Source organism: Epinephelus lanceolatus, chromosome 4, assembly GCF_041903045.1.
Source record: "Epinephelus lanceolatus isolate andai-2023 chromosome 4, ASM4190304v1, whole genome shotgun sequence".
Taxonomy (NCBI): Eukaryota; Metazoa; Chordata; class Actinopteri; order Perciformes; family Serranidae; genus Epinephelus; species Epinephelus lanceolatus.
Genome location: NC_135737.1, coordinates 14,187,283 through 14,201,109, shown reverse-complemented (window position 1 = coordinate 14,201,109; position 13,827 = coordinate 14,187,283). Strand labels below are relative to the sequence as shown.

The window sequence follows — 13,827 nt, the reverse complement described above, 5'->3', positions numbered from 1 at the left end:
GTCACATACTCACATCCACCATCTGTTTGACGTGTTTAGATATGGTGTCAGGGTCGAGCCTGGGGGTGACCCCTGAACCCCACTCTGCCACTGCAGGCGGTTTAACTGGAGCTACAGGCTGTGGACCGATAGATGCAGTGATGAGACACGAAGGACTGCACATGTGAGAAACAAGACAAAAGAGAGCACACCCACCACATAACATGCTTCCCTAACGTACAGCGCTTTGATGTGGCTGAGTTTGATGTATTTCAGCACCGAGTCTGTGCTTTTGTTTTGAAGAAGATGTTACACCCACAGAGAGCACACAAATGTCCCTCCTCTTGTGAAAAGAGGCTGAAACAAGTGTGAGTCTGATGGAGTTAGATAGAGCTCAACTTCAAAGAAAGTATGTAGCTCTACTGACCTGGATCTTGGTGTTCTTCGGTTCCTTGGTGTATGAAAGTTCATATATCTCATCCTCAGTGTAGTATAAATCTAAGGAGAGCTGAAGCATTAAAAGATCATAATTTAAGATGTTCCTTGTGGAATCTTTTCATCTGAATTGTCAGAAATCATCTCCTGGTTTCTGTCTCGTACCGTGAGCAGATGCAGAAGGTCCTTGTTGGCCTCAAAGGGCGGCGTGCAGGTGTGAATGGCCAGCAGGTCATTGATGTTGCTGTACAGGTGCTGCAGCTTGCTCAGGTTGATCTTGTCATCGTCGATGTAGTCCGGCAGGGCCTCATTCAGTGAGATCAGATCCTTCAGGTGGACCCCAAGGATGGGCACCTTGAAGCCACTGCACTCGTTATAAACCCGCCGGTAGTTGATGTAGTTGCTCCGCGAGGAGAGCAGCTCTGTCATCTCACTCAGGGCCTGAGAGAAGATAAAGATCAAGAGAGTTATGATAAATGAGACTGTCATGTGTCTCTGTAGTTAGTTATTAAGACTCAAGTGTAGCAATAAAAATAAAAACAAAAATTTAAGTAAACTAATAAGAACATTTGGTCCAAAATTTGATGTCAATACATAAAAAACAAAAATGTTCCAACATTTTCAGGCGACCCTACTTTATTGTTTGAGCCCATAAACAGTAAATTTGGATCATGTGAGCAATGTTCACATAGCCAACGAGTTTGAAAACATAGTTGTTGCTTTGCATTAAACTGAATTAAATTATGCATTTAATGGAATCAGTGGTGTCATTTTTTGTAACAATGTACACTGTAAAATCTGACAAGTTGATCTTACTTAAAAAACAACAACAAAAAACAAACAATCTAGGAACCAGATTGCCTTAAAAAAGGTAAGTAAATAAAACTGTTGGTCTTGAATTATGTTTAAAATATGTCTAATTGTTAAGTTTAGTTAAAACTGAGTTTTAATTCCTTCATTTTGAGAAGTTGTTGCAAGTTAAGAATGACAAGTGACTACCTTCTTGTTTCTCAGTGTTAGCAACTCAAGTACACTAAGTTCGTCTGACTTAACTGAACAGTTGTGTTTACTCAGTAGAAGTTAGTAAACTGATTGCCTGAGATAAATATGCCTGTAAAATATGTATTTTGTGTTCAGGTTTGGTAACATATTTAAGAATATACAAACGTGACTGACTAGTTTGCAATCAGCAGAATAGAGATATAGATATCACCATGTTAACACCTACAATGTAGTCTTGTTTATTTTACTTCAAAGCATATGCATGATATCTATAGTATGATGGAACGTTGCAAACCAACCATATATCAAAGTAGATTGTCCGGATTGTGGAGTACAGTTGTTTCCACTGGCCTCGTCTTAAGATGTTCAGAATGGCATTTTGTTAAAATGAAAAATAACCTGTGAAATAATCATTCTTTGCTGAGTTTATTTGTCTAAGGCAACCAGTTTCCTAACTCTATTGAGTTAATACAACTCTTCAGTTAAGTCAGACTAACTTGGTTTACTTAAGTTGCTAACACTAAGAGAGAACAAGTTAACGTAATTTTTAAATTGCAACAACTTCAAAAAGTTAAGTAAATACAACAAATTTTAACTTAACATTTAGATATAAAGTAAACAAAACTAAGACTAATAGTTATATTTACTTTGAGTTCCTAGATTTCTTTAAAGCAAGATCAACCCATCAGATTTTTCAGTGGGACAAGACTTAGAAACATGAAGAGGAGAGTTATAAGTACTGTCCTCCAAAAGGAGTGTTTAAATGTCACCTACACTGTTATTATTATTCCTCTCCCTTATGTTACAAGTTAAATTGATTTCTGAGACTTGCACACATGCTGTACTAGTTTAACAGTAAGGCTAAAATATATATAGATATATCTTCACAGTCAGAGAAGGTAGAGGTGACAAAATAATTTTCTTGGTTAAAAAAATGACTATGACACAGAGACACCGAAGCCCAAAAAAAGTCCAAGAAGGACAATGACTCAAGAAAGAAAAGCTTCATCTCTGTATCTTTGTAGTGAGGTAGTCATTACCCGACTGACTCATGGATATGTGTAATATCTGAAATACCTTAGTGATGTCAGGAGGCAGCAGGTTAGAGGTGTCTTTGAGGCGGGAGATTGAGCTGTGACAGAGGCCTCCAGTCACTGCCATTAGAGTGTTAAAGTTTTGCAAAGCTCGAAGTTTCTGTAGAGGAAAGAGCAGAGTGACAGCACATAAATTCCTTTCCACGAAAAACAAACAAGTCCAGATATTGGCAGCCAAACAAAAATCCCTCTGAGCTGCTTAGCTTAGTTTTTGTGATGTTTGATCCCTCAGTTAGATTACCTGAGCCACATGAATGAACTTAGTGAAGACCTGGGCTCTCTGCTGGGCCGTGTGTCTGCTGAGGATCATCAGCTGGACCCACTGGGAGACTCCGTTACACATCATGACCGACCTCTCCAGAGCAGGGTTGTCCCTCACTGAGCCTCGCACCACGTAGCTGCGGTAGTCCAGGAACTGGCCAATAAGATTGTAGTGGTCAGGCAGGTAACAACTTAAGCACTGTTTTCACTCAGGTGTACAAGCAGGGTGGAAATCTGTCACCAGATGATTGCAAGAGCTGATCATATTTTGCTTCTCTACTGAAAGAAAAAAAAGAGTCTGAGTCTGAGATGTGCAGGAACTAAGATGGCGGACGCAAATGGACCTATGTAGAGTCAGTTTTAGGTTTGTCTATTCTGGGCTCTGGTAGAGTAACATGGGGCACTCTGTGGATGCAAGCCCCCTGAAACAGCGCCTTGCTTTGAAGCCAATTTTACATAGTGGCCAAAAATGGAATTACAACTTCCGGGTCCATCACATGACGCCACGGTGTCCAAAAAGACTTTTCCTCATAGGCTTACATTGTGAAAGACATGACTGTAAATCAGTCACAACCCCCACGAAATTACTTGTTTCACTATCGGGATTTGATTCATTTGGTCCGATAACATTTTGAAAGTTTAGAGGAGCCGCATGATTAAATTATTTTTATCCCCATTCAAGTTAGCGGAGCACTAAATCTGAAGTTAGTTGCTTAGCTAGCAGAAGTCTCTAATGCTCTTGCTCTATGGGCCCTGCAATGCAGAAGATCAGCGTAATTTATACCATGGAAATTGAGCTTTTCTGGCTTCATGCACTACTGAGCAACTTTCACAGGGATTAACAGGGACTCGTCTCCAGCACTGTATCCAGTTCTCTTTATACATCCATGCGTGGAAGAGGACCATAGACCCATTGGTTTGTGAACTCTTGTTTTGAAGCCTTGCATTTGGCATTCTGCCATCTTGGTTTTTTGGAACCAGTAGTGACCATATTTGGGTAGGAAGCTCTTAATTATGTGTAACTAAGTAAGCCTTGATAAAATGTAGGTGCTCTGCAGCTCTGTCCATTGGATCTTGCAGATGAAATGCTTCAGTTTATCAACACAAGTTAACTACTTATACTGCTGTAGATATTACTCATCACCCAAAGGGATTTCCCACAATCGTGCAACTCAAAAGTTGTTCCAACAAAAGTTTTATTACTGATGCCAAAGATATTTTCAAAGGACATCCATGGAAGATGTTGCCATTAAACTGTCTACAGCACGGGAGCAATTATATGATATATATTTATGACATTTGGCATTTTATTGGTATTTGGTCAGTTAAGCATTATTAAATCTTCATTGTATGCACTTTGACCTATTGTCAGTGTTTGAGCAACATTTCTACAAGCCATGGCAACATGTTGAGTCCTCATTAAGCAGAGTGAGAACAGCAACTAGTGAGAAGTTGTTCACTGAACTTACTGAAACGTTACAGAAGTTCTTAAACTCCAGGTAGCTGAGGTGCTCAGCCATCTCATCTGGCTCCATGTGGTCGAAGATCAAAGACACCTTCCTCTTCTTCACAGAGGGTGAGGGTGCCTGGAATATGTTCACATGAGGGCTTCTAAGAAAAGAAAGCCAGGCAACAGATCAAAAAAAGGACATTTTTTCTATTTATATAAAAACTCAATTTTCCATTTATAGGAAAACTTGTTTGAGTTGTAGCCAAATCACAACATGGCTCACAAGCAGGAAGTGTCGATGAGCTGCGAGTGCGTCTCCTCTCCGTCTGACCGGACCAGCTCCCACAGGTCCCCCATTGTCTGCTCCAGGAGGGGGTCTGCCTCGAATACCGCTGGGAACTGGCTGATCCACTGCCTTGCCATGAAGCAGGACAGAAAATATGCTTACAACCCGGAAATAGAGCAGGATAACCAGTTCTGTCGCAGTTTGTCCTACAGCATGCTCATGTTCCTGGTGCCCCTACTCACCTGATAAGGTGGCAGATCTGTGTCCGCCTCACTCCTCTCTTGTCTGAGGGACAATCCTTATAAGTGAGAAACAGAGTCAAGGATCTAAACACACTGCGCAGATATGGCACAACATTAAACTAAACACCAGCAGGGATATATACTTCAAATCTGCTTTGCCGACAATGAGTGCAAAACAAAGCTATGCCTGTTTGCTGATCTGATTAATGAACGTGGACATGTGATTGGGAGCAGTGCACCGGTGGGACCAGAATGCTGCACTGAGTGACAGTGGAGGATATAGGGTGAGAAGTTTCTGGGCGAACATCTGAGAAGGCACGACCCAACTGTGCATCATCAGAGTCATGTGGACCAGCTGGGACCCTCTGGGGCTGGAAAGCTTCCCCTCTGAATCTGCAACCAATACACAGCAGCACAGGATTAATGTGGTTAAAAACAACAACAAAAAATTATGGGCTGCACAGTGGTTCAGAGGTCAGGCAGCTCAGTTCATTTTGGGTCATTTCAGTCAGTCTATTTCTTTTAAGTGGGTTTTACATTTTCATATTGTTTTTTTTTCTCCAAGTACTTTGTCTTTCTATCACACCTCCGAGACATGCAGCTCAGGAAGATTGGTCATTCTTAAATTTCCTGCATGTGTAAGTGTCAGATTATGTTAAACTTGCGATGAAATAACAACCTGCTGTGGGTGTTTTTCCTGCCTTTTGCTTATTGTATGAGATACATCTTTGATAATGTATAAAACAAAAAATAATAGGCTCCCTAATTTAGATGCTGTTTGAAATTAGAGAAAGACAGTATGAACTTAGGGGAATAGCTATCTTTAAAAAAACAAGGGTAAAGACAAACATTAAGAAAATAAGTATACTAACAATAATAATAATAATGATAATAATAATAATTTATCACCTTGGATTAAAAATGTTCTCTACAAAATGTTTGATTATCCAGATTAACCAGAACATTATTTTTGGATAGACATGATTTGGATGAACTGATCAAGGAAGAGACTGAGATCAATGAAAGAGAGGTGGAGAGCAGAGACATTTGTATAGTTTAGCATTGCATGGGAATAGCTAGTTGGCCACTGGAGCTCAGCAGAACAAAGCTTGATTGTATGAGACTGCCCTTTGTCTCCCTCCCTCCCTCCCTCCCTGTCAGTCTCTCTCACCCTGGACCCCCCCTCACTCTCCCTCATCCCTCATTTATATAACCTGGCTGTGATCAAGAGTAAAGACACATGACAAACTTTGGGAACGCATGCCAACACGTAGGGACAGAGACTGACCGAAGCAGTTCAGGCAGCGCTGTATGAGCTCATCCAGGCTGGCAGCACTGGCGCTGGGAGCAGAGCTGGGGCTCTGCAGGGCGCGGGTGATGTCCTGAGGACTGGGACATGTATACCTCCGCCGCTGGACCACGTTCCTGCTCTCACTGGACTTCCTGAGAGAGAGAGAGAGAGAGAGAGAGAGAGAGAGAGAGAGAGAGAGAGAGTATAGTTAACCTAGAAATAAGTTCAGCAGAGTGTGGTGAGGTAGTGCAGGTCAGCATCTGAGGAAGTGCAGCTCCCTTCATCTGATAAGCTGTTCTACAGCGCTGCATCTGTCTGAACCATCACGCACTGCCAGAACTGCAAACAACTGAGTAGCGCTCTGTATTTCTCCACCTGAAACTGCCTGGCAGACGGATAGTGGTAAAACAGTCCAGAAAGTGTTCATTATTTGTCAACGAGCTTAAACACTTGTACTTGCACAGACATTTTGTCCAGTTGTAAGTGTTGCAGGTTTCAGAAGAAAGAAGAACTGGCCCTGCTGCAGACAGGTGGACTGTATTTCTACTTGCTCTGTGCTTTCAAAAGCTTTTTGTTGAAGAGTTTTGATGCATATTTGTTTGGTCACACACACTCTTTGGAACTTTACAATAGGCCTAATTAATAGGGTATGTAAAATTATAGTGACTACTGTAAGTCCTTGAATCTTAAAGAATGAATTGTAAAAACATAGCAACACTGCTGTGTTTATTAAGTGGTTTTAAATTTAAGACAACTTTTTTGAGAACTTGGACATTTCTGGTCTACGTTGCCAATACTTGGCCATTGCCTTTGTAGTTTTAATGCTTGCTTTTAAACAGTTTACACTAAAAATGTGAAGTCAGGCTGAAAAAGTACAATATTGCACTGTACCGTCTTTCAGTTCCTTTCAGCACCTGTATGCAGTCACGAAAGAGCAGCAGCGTTTGCGGCATACACTGTAGCTAAAGCTATTATTTACTGCAGTTCTGTGTCGAGGAGACAAACATCTGCTGCAGAAAGCAAATGTCACCTTGTGTGATGGTTGTTTAGTACACTGATCAACTCTTACACTTTTGTAATTGTTTACAAAATTGTTTATTTTCCTCTTTTCTTCTCATTAAATACTAAATGTTTTTTCCTCCTTAGGTCTCTAAGACTGTCTAAGAAGTAAAGATCACTCACTCACCCATTTATAGACCCATATGTAAAAAGATTGACAGAGGGTCAGAGGTAGCATGTAGACCACATCTGTGAAGTTGGACTGATACTGAGTGACTTTCAACCAATGAAGGTCAGGGAGCAGCACTTCTTTTCTGGACTTACTCTTTAAGGGCTTTTCAAACGCCCTTAAAAAGACAAATGAGACTCATTCGTTTCACGATGCGATTAATGCTTCCTCTTCACATCAGGGGCTCTGTTTAGCAACGTCTGAGTGTATTTCACAATAATCAGTAACTGACCCTGTTTGTATATTTTTACATTTAAACTGGTATCTTTGCTTCAGTTGGAAGAAAAGGGTTTGATGCATTAGTCCTGCCAAATTTGAAATAAAGCTTAAGTCTAAATGAAACCCTATTATTGTTTGTCTCCTTTAAAAAAAAGGTTGCAAAGCTGTCATGCTTGAGTGTTTTTGTCCTCATGTAGAAACAGTGTGTGTCGTGTAATGCTGTGAAACTGTGTCGCTCTCTATGTGGCTAATGTCATGATAATACCAGGAAACACTTTGAGTTCAGAGAACTGGCGACAAGTTCCCTGAATGACCAGACCTGCATCCCCTTCTTTTAACCTGTGTGTGTATGTGTGCATGTCTGCGAGCACAGTCCATCTCCCCAGCAACACACACACACACACACACACACACACACACACACACACACAGCATAAAGCATAATTCAACATACATGTGCAACCACACTCACTCCAGCCACACAAAACCTTTTGCTTTATGTACAACACATAAATGGACAGCAGTGCTGGAAAGTAACTAAATTCATTTTGAAGTACTTGTACTTTACTTGAGTACTTCCATTTTCTGCTGCTTTATACTTCCACTACTTAAACGACATTTTAGAGGCAAATATTGTACTTTTTACTCCACTAGATTTATTCAATAACTTTACTTACTTTGCAGATTCAGATTAATGTTACAAAATATGATAAACAAATAAACTATTATGTAAAATTATAGATTAAGACAAAACTTTATTGATCCTTGGGGAGATTCACAGACTACTTAGCATGTAAAGTACATAAAGTAATGACAATTAGGTCCACTTTTACCAGCTTTAACATTAAACACATTATTGCATTAATAATTATAATCCAGTATAAACATTATACTGAAATGGGCCATTCTGCAGAATGAGTACTTTCAGTTTTAGTGACTTTAAGTATATTCTGAGGCTGATACTTTTGCACTTGTACATTTGAAAATTGAATGCAGGACTTTTGCTCGTAACAAAGTATTTCTACACATTATATTTGCAATCTTCCTTAGGTACAATAACTGAGTACTTCTTCTAACACTGATGGACACTCATGGATGCACAGATTCATACAGGCGTATGTGATGACATTAACTCATCTATTTATACCACAAGCTGTTCTCCTGCCTGTACCTGCTGTTTTATCCAGCCCATCACAGTTGTCACACCACACATCTCCCCATCAGCCATGCCTGAATTCAGACACCCTGATGGGGGGGTGGAGGGTTGTGTGAGTGACAATCCTATGTCTCTACATCCCGGTAGTCTGGCTCCCAATGGCTGGTTTGGAAACCTGCTGGACAACAAAACCCCACCTCTCCTCCTCCTCCTTCTCTTCGCTTCATTACACCAGCTGGCTACTGCATTCAAAACACTAACAGTAAACAGCACAGTATGTACCACTGTGAGCTGTTTTACCGTTATAGGTAAGCCTCATGACACATGGAGGTTCCTGGGTTCACTTTATCTATACCTCAGCCACCTGTTAGACTTCTATTGTCCAGTGCACAACTTGTATCTCATCACATGTTTTTGATGTCCTTGATTTAAGATAACTTGAAAAATTAAATGTGTCTCTCTCTGTCCTCAGACCCTCAGTTTGTCATGTTCTGTCCACACTGTAAAGCCCTTTGAGGCTAATTTGTAATTTGGGATTTTTGGGGCTATATAAATAATACTGACTTAACTTGACTTCTCTGTTAGTTGAGAGAATTAGCCAACCAGTAAACAATGTCAAAAAGACTTAAGCAGCTTAAAGCTTGTTTTTTTCCCTAAGCTCCTTAAGTGTTCATCTGACAACAGTGCAACAGCATTTGGCTGATTCCTAGAAATTTCAAATAAGTACAGTATAAACTAAACATCATTTGACATACTCAGGAGGGATGAACCCACAATTCCCACCTCTAGAGGCTGGTGCCTTCATAAAATTCAATGTACATTGGTGTAGATTTCAGGGGAGATGCAGGTTACACATGCCCCTCAATGGTTAGAGCCTGTACATTTGTCTCCTCCAACAAAAACATGAAAGTAGCAGAGGACTTTTACTTGACAAGATTAAAGACATTTCTACCATAAATTAAGGCCGAAAAGACCAAAATGGACACACAAAAAATCACCAGAATGCAGGATATTAAGTGTTTGATGCTCAAAATGTTCTGAGGGAGGACCCCCATCCCCCAGTTTTATGTGTCACCCCCAATGCAGAAATGAAACATATGCACTCATTAATATATGACTGGAGGTTGTCAACTAATTATCAGTCTTTACTGAGTAATCTATTAAATCCTTTTAAGATTAAAAATATCATAGATTGTGTGAATGACTACCAGATATCCCAGAGCTAAAGGTGAGGCTGGAACACTTTTTTGCTTGATGAATCAATTTTCCCATTTTAATCTCTTTATTGTGTCCTGTAAAATGTATGAATAGCCCCATGTTTATCTTTTATATTTTTTAATAATTTGCAAACTAATGAAGTAAATGTATAGAAATAAATTTTTTTTTAAATGATTAATTTGTTATCGTACAGTTGGCCAATTGATTTCCTGACTTCCGATCGATGTCTCTCCTATCTCAATGCCCTTTACAACTTGTCATCTTTCTGTTTGACTCAGAGTGAATCCAGCTCTGTCTGTCATCGTGGCCGCACATATGAGGAGACACACTCGCTACTACAAACAGAAGTGCTGATGGGGAAATGTTATTCATGTCATGACGTCTGTCAGGGAATTTCCCCCAGAGTGCTGAGCAGGTAATGCACGGCACAGCAGGCAGTGGTATCTTTTCTGTGTAATCAGCCTGGCCAGCTTAAGAGTCAGAGAGCTGTTGGTAAATAGAGTCAGCGTGTGGTGGACTGCCATGCAAATCTTAACACAATAGGAGTTACTGTTTGGGTATTTGCATTTACCTTTTCCTAGGAGTCAGATACACAACATAGTAACTACCCCTTCTGTGTACCGCTGCATCCATGGAAACACATCACTGCTGAAACTTGATAGTGAATGACAATGAGGAGAAAAACCTAACGAGTGTCTTCTTTAAGTGTTATTGAACTTGGGTCTGGGTCTGTCATATCACTGATTTAGTTTTAGGATGACCTTCCACACCTCCTTTTCCTCTCTGACTACTTCTTCGCCCACTTTTTTCCTCTTCCTTCATCCTTGCTCTATTCAAAGCATTCAGGAAACAGCTTCTCCTTTTTTTGTTTGGAAATCCCCCTCTCACTCTCCTTTCCCATCTGTGTCAAGACTCCTGGCTACAGATCCAGTACCCCCTCCCCTTTCTCCCTCTCTCGCTCTCACACTGGCGGGGGGATATGCAAATTCCTCTCTTTCTTTCCTTAATTGATTAATTGAAGCCAGGGCCCTTTGAAGGCCTTGTTTGTGAGCTGCTCTTTTTCTCTCTCCCCTCTCACAACCTGCGTTCTTGTTCCCTCTGCATCTACTGCACTGAGCCATTCATCCTTTTGGTGCAACAATAAGGCCACTGTAACAACCACTGTAGTTAGCATTAGAAAAATGGCAGCAAATGTTGTGACTGTTTAAGACTGCAGCCTTGAATTTAATAATGGGCTACCTGTGCAACTACACACACGGTCAGTATCTCTCTCACACATACACACACACACACACACACACACACACACAGAAGCACTTGGCCAATCAGTTATTCTTATTTCCCTTTGCTTAAATCAGCAGGATGAGTTAATTTATGTTGTCATGTTTTGATGAAACACACACACACACACACACACACACACACACAACCATTTGTGCAAACCATACAGTAATCATCATCATCAATCGCCTTTTGTATTCCAGTAACTCTAACTGCTGATTTACAGTTTATTGTTTTTTGTTTTTAATTTTAATTCCAAAATGCACAAATGCAACCAAAACAGTAACACTTCGACACTCATCACACAATGACGCAAACGAAACTAACAACAGGTGCCTTGCAATATGTGCCGCTATTGTCCTTGAAATATTCCATTTCAACAAAAGTAACTTCTTTACTGCAGTTATTGTGCTTCCTTACAGTGTATGTCACAGAAATGATTAAAAAGTGCTTCAATAGGCTTTGTTGTGCTATTTTTGCAGATTGCTGTAATTCCACGTGCACAAAGTGAAACTTAAGTAATTCCAGTAATGTGATACAAAACTGTACATAGTGACTTCTTGTATAGGACAGCTACAGATATAGAAATCCCTGTCTTCTGCATTTGGCCACAAGGTCTCATCTATATCACACCTTATGTCCTCTCTTGCAACAATACTGGGAAGGAATCTTTATGTATGCCTGATCCATCCCTGGTGGGTATGTCCAGACACCCAGACATCTGCATCCTAGAGGGACATCACATCATGTGGCTGGTGGTCTTAAAAGAAAAGAACTCCTCTGTGGGGTTGAGGAATGGAGAGTAAGGTGAGGGAAAGTGAAGCCCTTCTAGGATGAGCTGTTTACCACTCTGTGAGTGGGAGAGGACACGCATCAGTTCAATTCAATTTTATTCATAAAGCCCAATACCGCAAATCACAATTTACCACAGAGGCCTCTGTCCTTGGAAACTCCCCTCCCAAAAAAACTTTTAACAGGGAAATAACTGTCCCATACAATTACAGCACCTTCTGGATTCTTCCTCACCTGCTGTCTTTCCTCATCTTTTATAGAGGTCATCACAGGAAATAATGCTCAGTGCTGTATGTCCCAATTAGAGCTTTATGCATTTCATTTTAAAAAATTCTTTTCTAGATATAGATGTAACAGAGCATATATTGTAGTCTAGTTTTAGGTCATTTCCTGTTATGTATTTTTGTGCTTTTATTTTCTTGAATGCAAATTTTTGAGTTTGAATGATAAAACAATTCATGGATTTTGAGAGATGTGTCACTGAATGCATTGACTTTGTTGTGCTGACTGTGTGAAGAGAGTTCTGAAAAAGTGAACTCAGTTTGAGAAATGCATGTTACCAATTGTAAAATACAAACAAACTGTAAGATAACCTCCCCACTGAAGGGGAAGCACAGTGATGTGGCCTCTCTAGCAGTCCACCTTAAACTCAGGTAGCTAAATCACACACAACACACATCTGACTACCTTAACATTCGGCACCCAACCCTTTCATTCCAGGCAATCTGATAAGAGCTGCGGTCACATCTACAGCAGTAAAAAAGTACCATTAAAAACACAGGGCCACTAAACGTGTCGATACACATCAGTATCTAATATCTAATGCAAAAAAAATATATAACTGAAGTGACATGTAAATTGAGATTAGCTGAAGATAACAGAAAAGCAGAACACATTTCCATGGAAAGGTGAGCAGGCAGCACTGAACAGGCACGTGTAACTGTTGAATGTCAGAGCTCGCTTGTGTGCAGTACACACAAATAATGTGAGATGTTGATACTCTTAACTGATATGCAGGTCAAATATATTAGCTGTGACTGTCTGTGAGTGTGTATGTGTGTTATGTGCAACTTACCACAACGACGCTCTCTTTTTTTCATTGCACACTATCTAGCTTTAAATAAGTTGCAGAAAACACACACACACACACACACACACACACACACACACACACCAAGCGGAAAATAAATCTAAATGCCCTCATTTCTCTTCGAATTGTCAAGAGCCTTTGCACAAACCACACTGCATCTCATAACCTCAAGGTTCACACATCTTCGCTGCACACAACACACTTGCTGCTGACACATACTCACTCAGAAACTGAGTTTGCAAGTGGGTCTGAGTGCACCAGACTCTCAGTTTTGGTTCACTCTCTTCTTTTTAATTACCTCTTGGTCTTGTTCATCGCAGAGCTCTTCTCCTGAGCGGCACTCCTCCTCCACTGGTGATCCGCACGGGCATCTGAGCGTGTCCCTACAGCTCCATGGTTGACCCTGCTCCTCCTCCTCCTCCTCCTTCTCTTCCTCTGTGTCCTCTAAATGTTTATGTGCCCAGGACAGCAAGAACGGGCACAGGATGGAAAGCTGCTGGGGCTGAGGGCTGCCCACCTACCACTCATCGACAGTCACCTAAAACCCTGCTTATCAAACCTCTCTGTGTGTCGGTCTCTCTCTCTCTGCTATCTGAAGACATCTATCAACCACAAATCAGCGACAAAACAGACTTCATGCTCCCGTCGCCTACAAAAAAGCAAACATGCTGAGAGAAAAAGCCTCGAACAAGCTTCAAAGTAGAGTGAAAGAGCTAACTAAAGTCATTCACTTGTCCCTTCAACATAAACAAGTCAGCATCTTAAATGGAGGAACTGGCTCTGACAGATAGGGGAACTCACAT

At 40.7% G+C, this 13,827-nt stretch overlaps 1 protein-coding gene across 4 annotated transcripts in view; it reads right to left on the bottom strand.

Moving 5' to 3' along the window:
• rasgrp4 (RAS guanyl releasing protein 4) overlaps positions 1 to 13,827 on the bottom strand; it is a 19,658-nt gene extending 5,831 nt beyond the window's left edge. The window contains exons 1-11 of one of the 4 annotated variants that reach the window (XM_078166922.1): positions 13,323 to 13,827; positions 6,038 to 6,192; positions 5,031 to 5,142; positions 4,750 to 4,812; positions 4,505 to 4,636; positions 4,241 to 4,379; positions 2,752 to 2,925; positions 2,494 to 2,610; positions 580 to 855; positions 407 to 477; positions 14 to 155 (exon numbers count right to left, since the gene is read on the bottom strand). In XM_078166922.1, coding sequence (XP_078023048.1) covers positions 14 to 155; positions 407 to 477; positions 580 to 855; positions 2,494 to 2,610; positions 2,752 to 2,925; positions 4,241 to 4,379; positions 4,505 to 4,636; positions 4,750 to 4,812; positions 5,031 to 5,142; positions 6,038 to 6,192; positions 13,323 to 13,339 — 1,398 coding nt within the window. In that variant the 5' untranslated portion in view covers positions 13,340 to 13,827. Of the gene's footprint in view, positions 1 to 13; positions 156 to 406; positions 488 to 579; positions 856 to 2,493; positions 2,611 to 2,751; positions 2,926 to 4,240; positions 4,383 to 4,504; positions 4,637 to 4,749; positions 4,813 to 5,030; positions 5,143 to 6,037; positions 6,193 to 13,322 lie in introns of those variants that run through there. The other 3 variants (XM_078166921.1, XM_033630327.2, XM_078166923.1) reach the window with 3 other exon arrangements.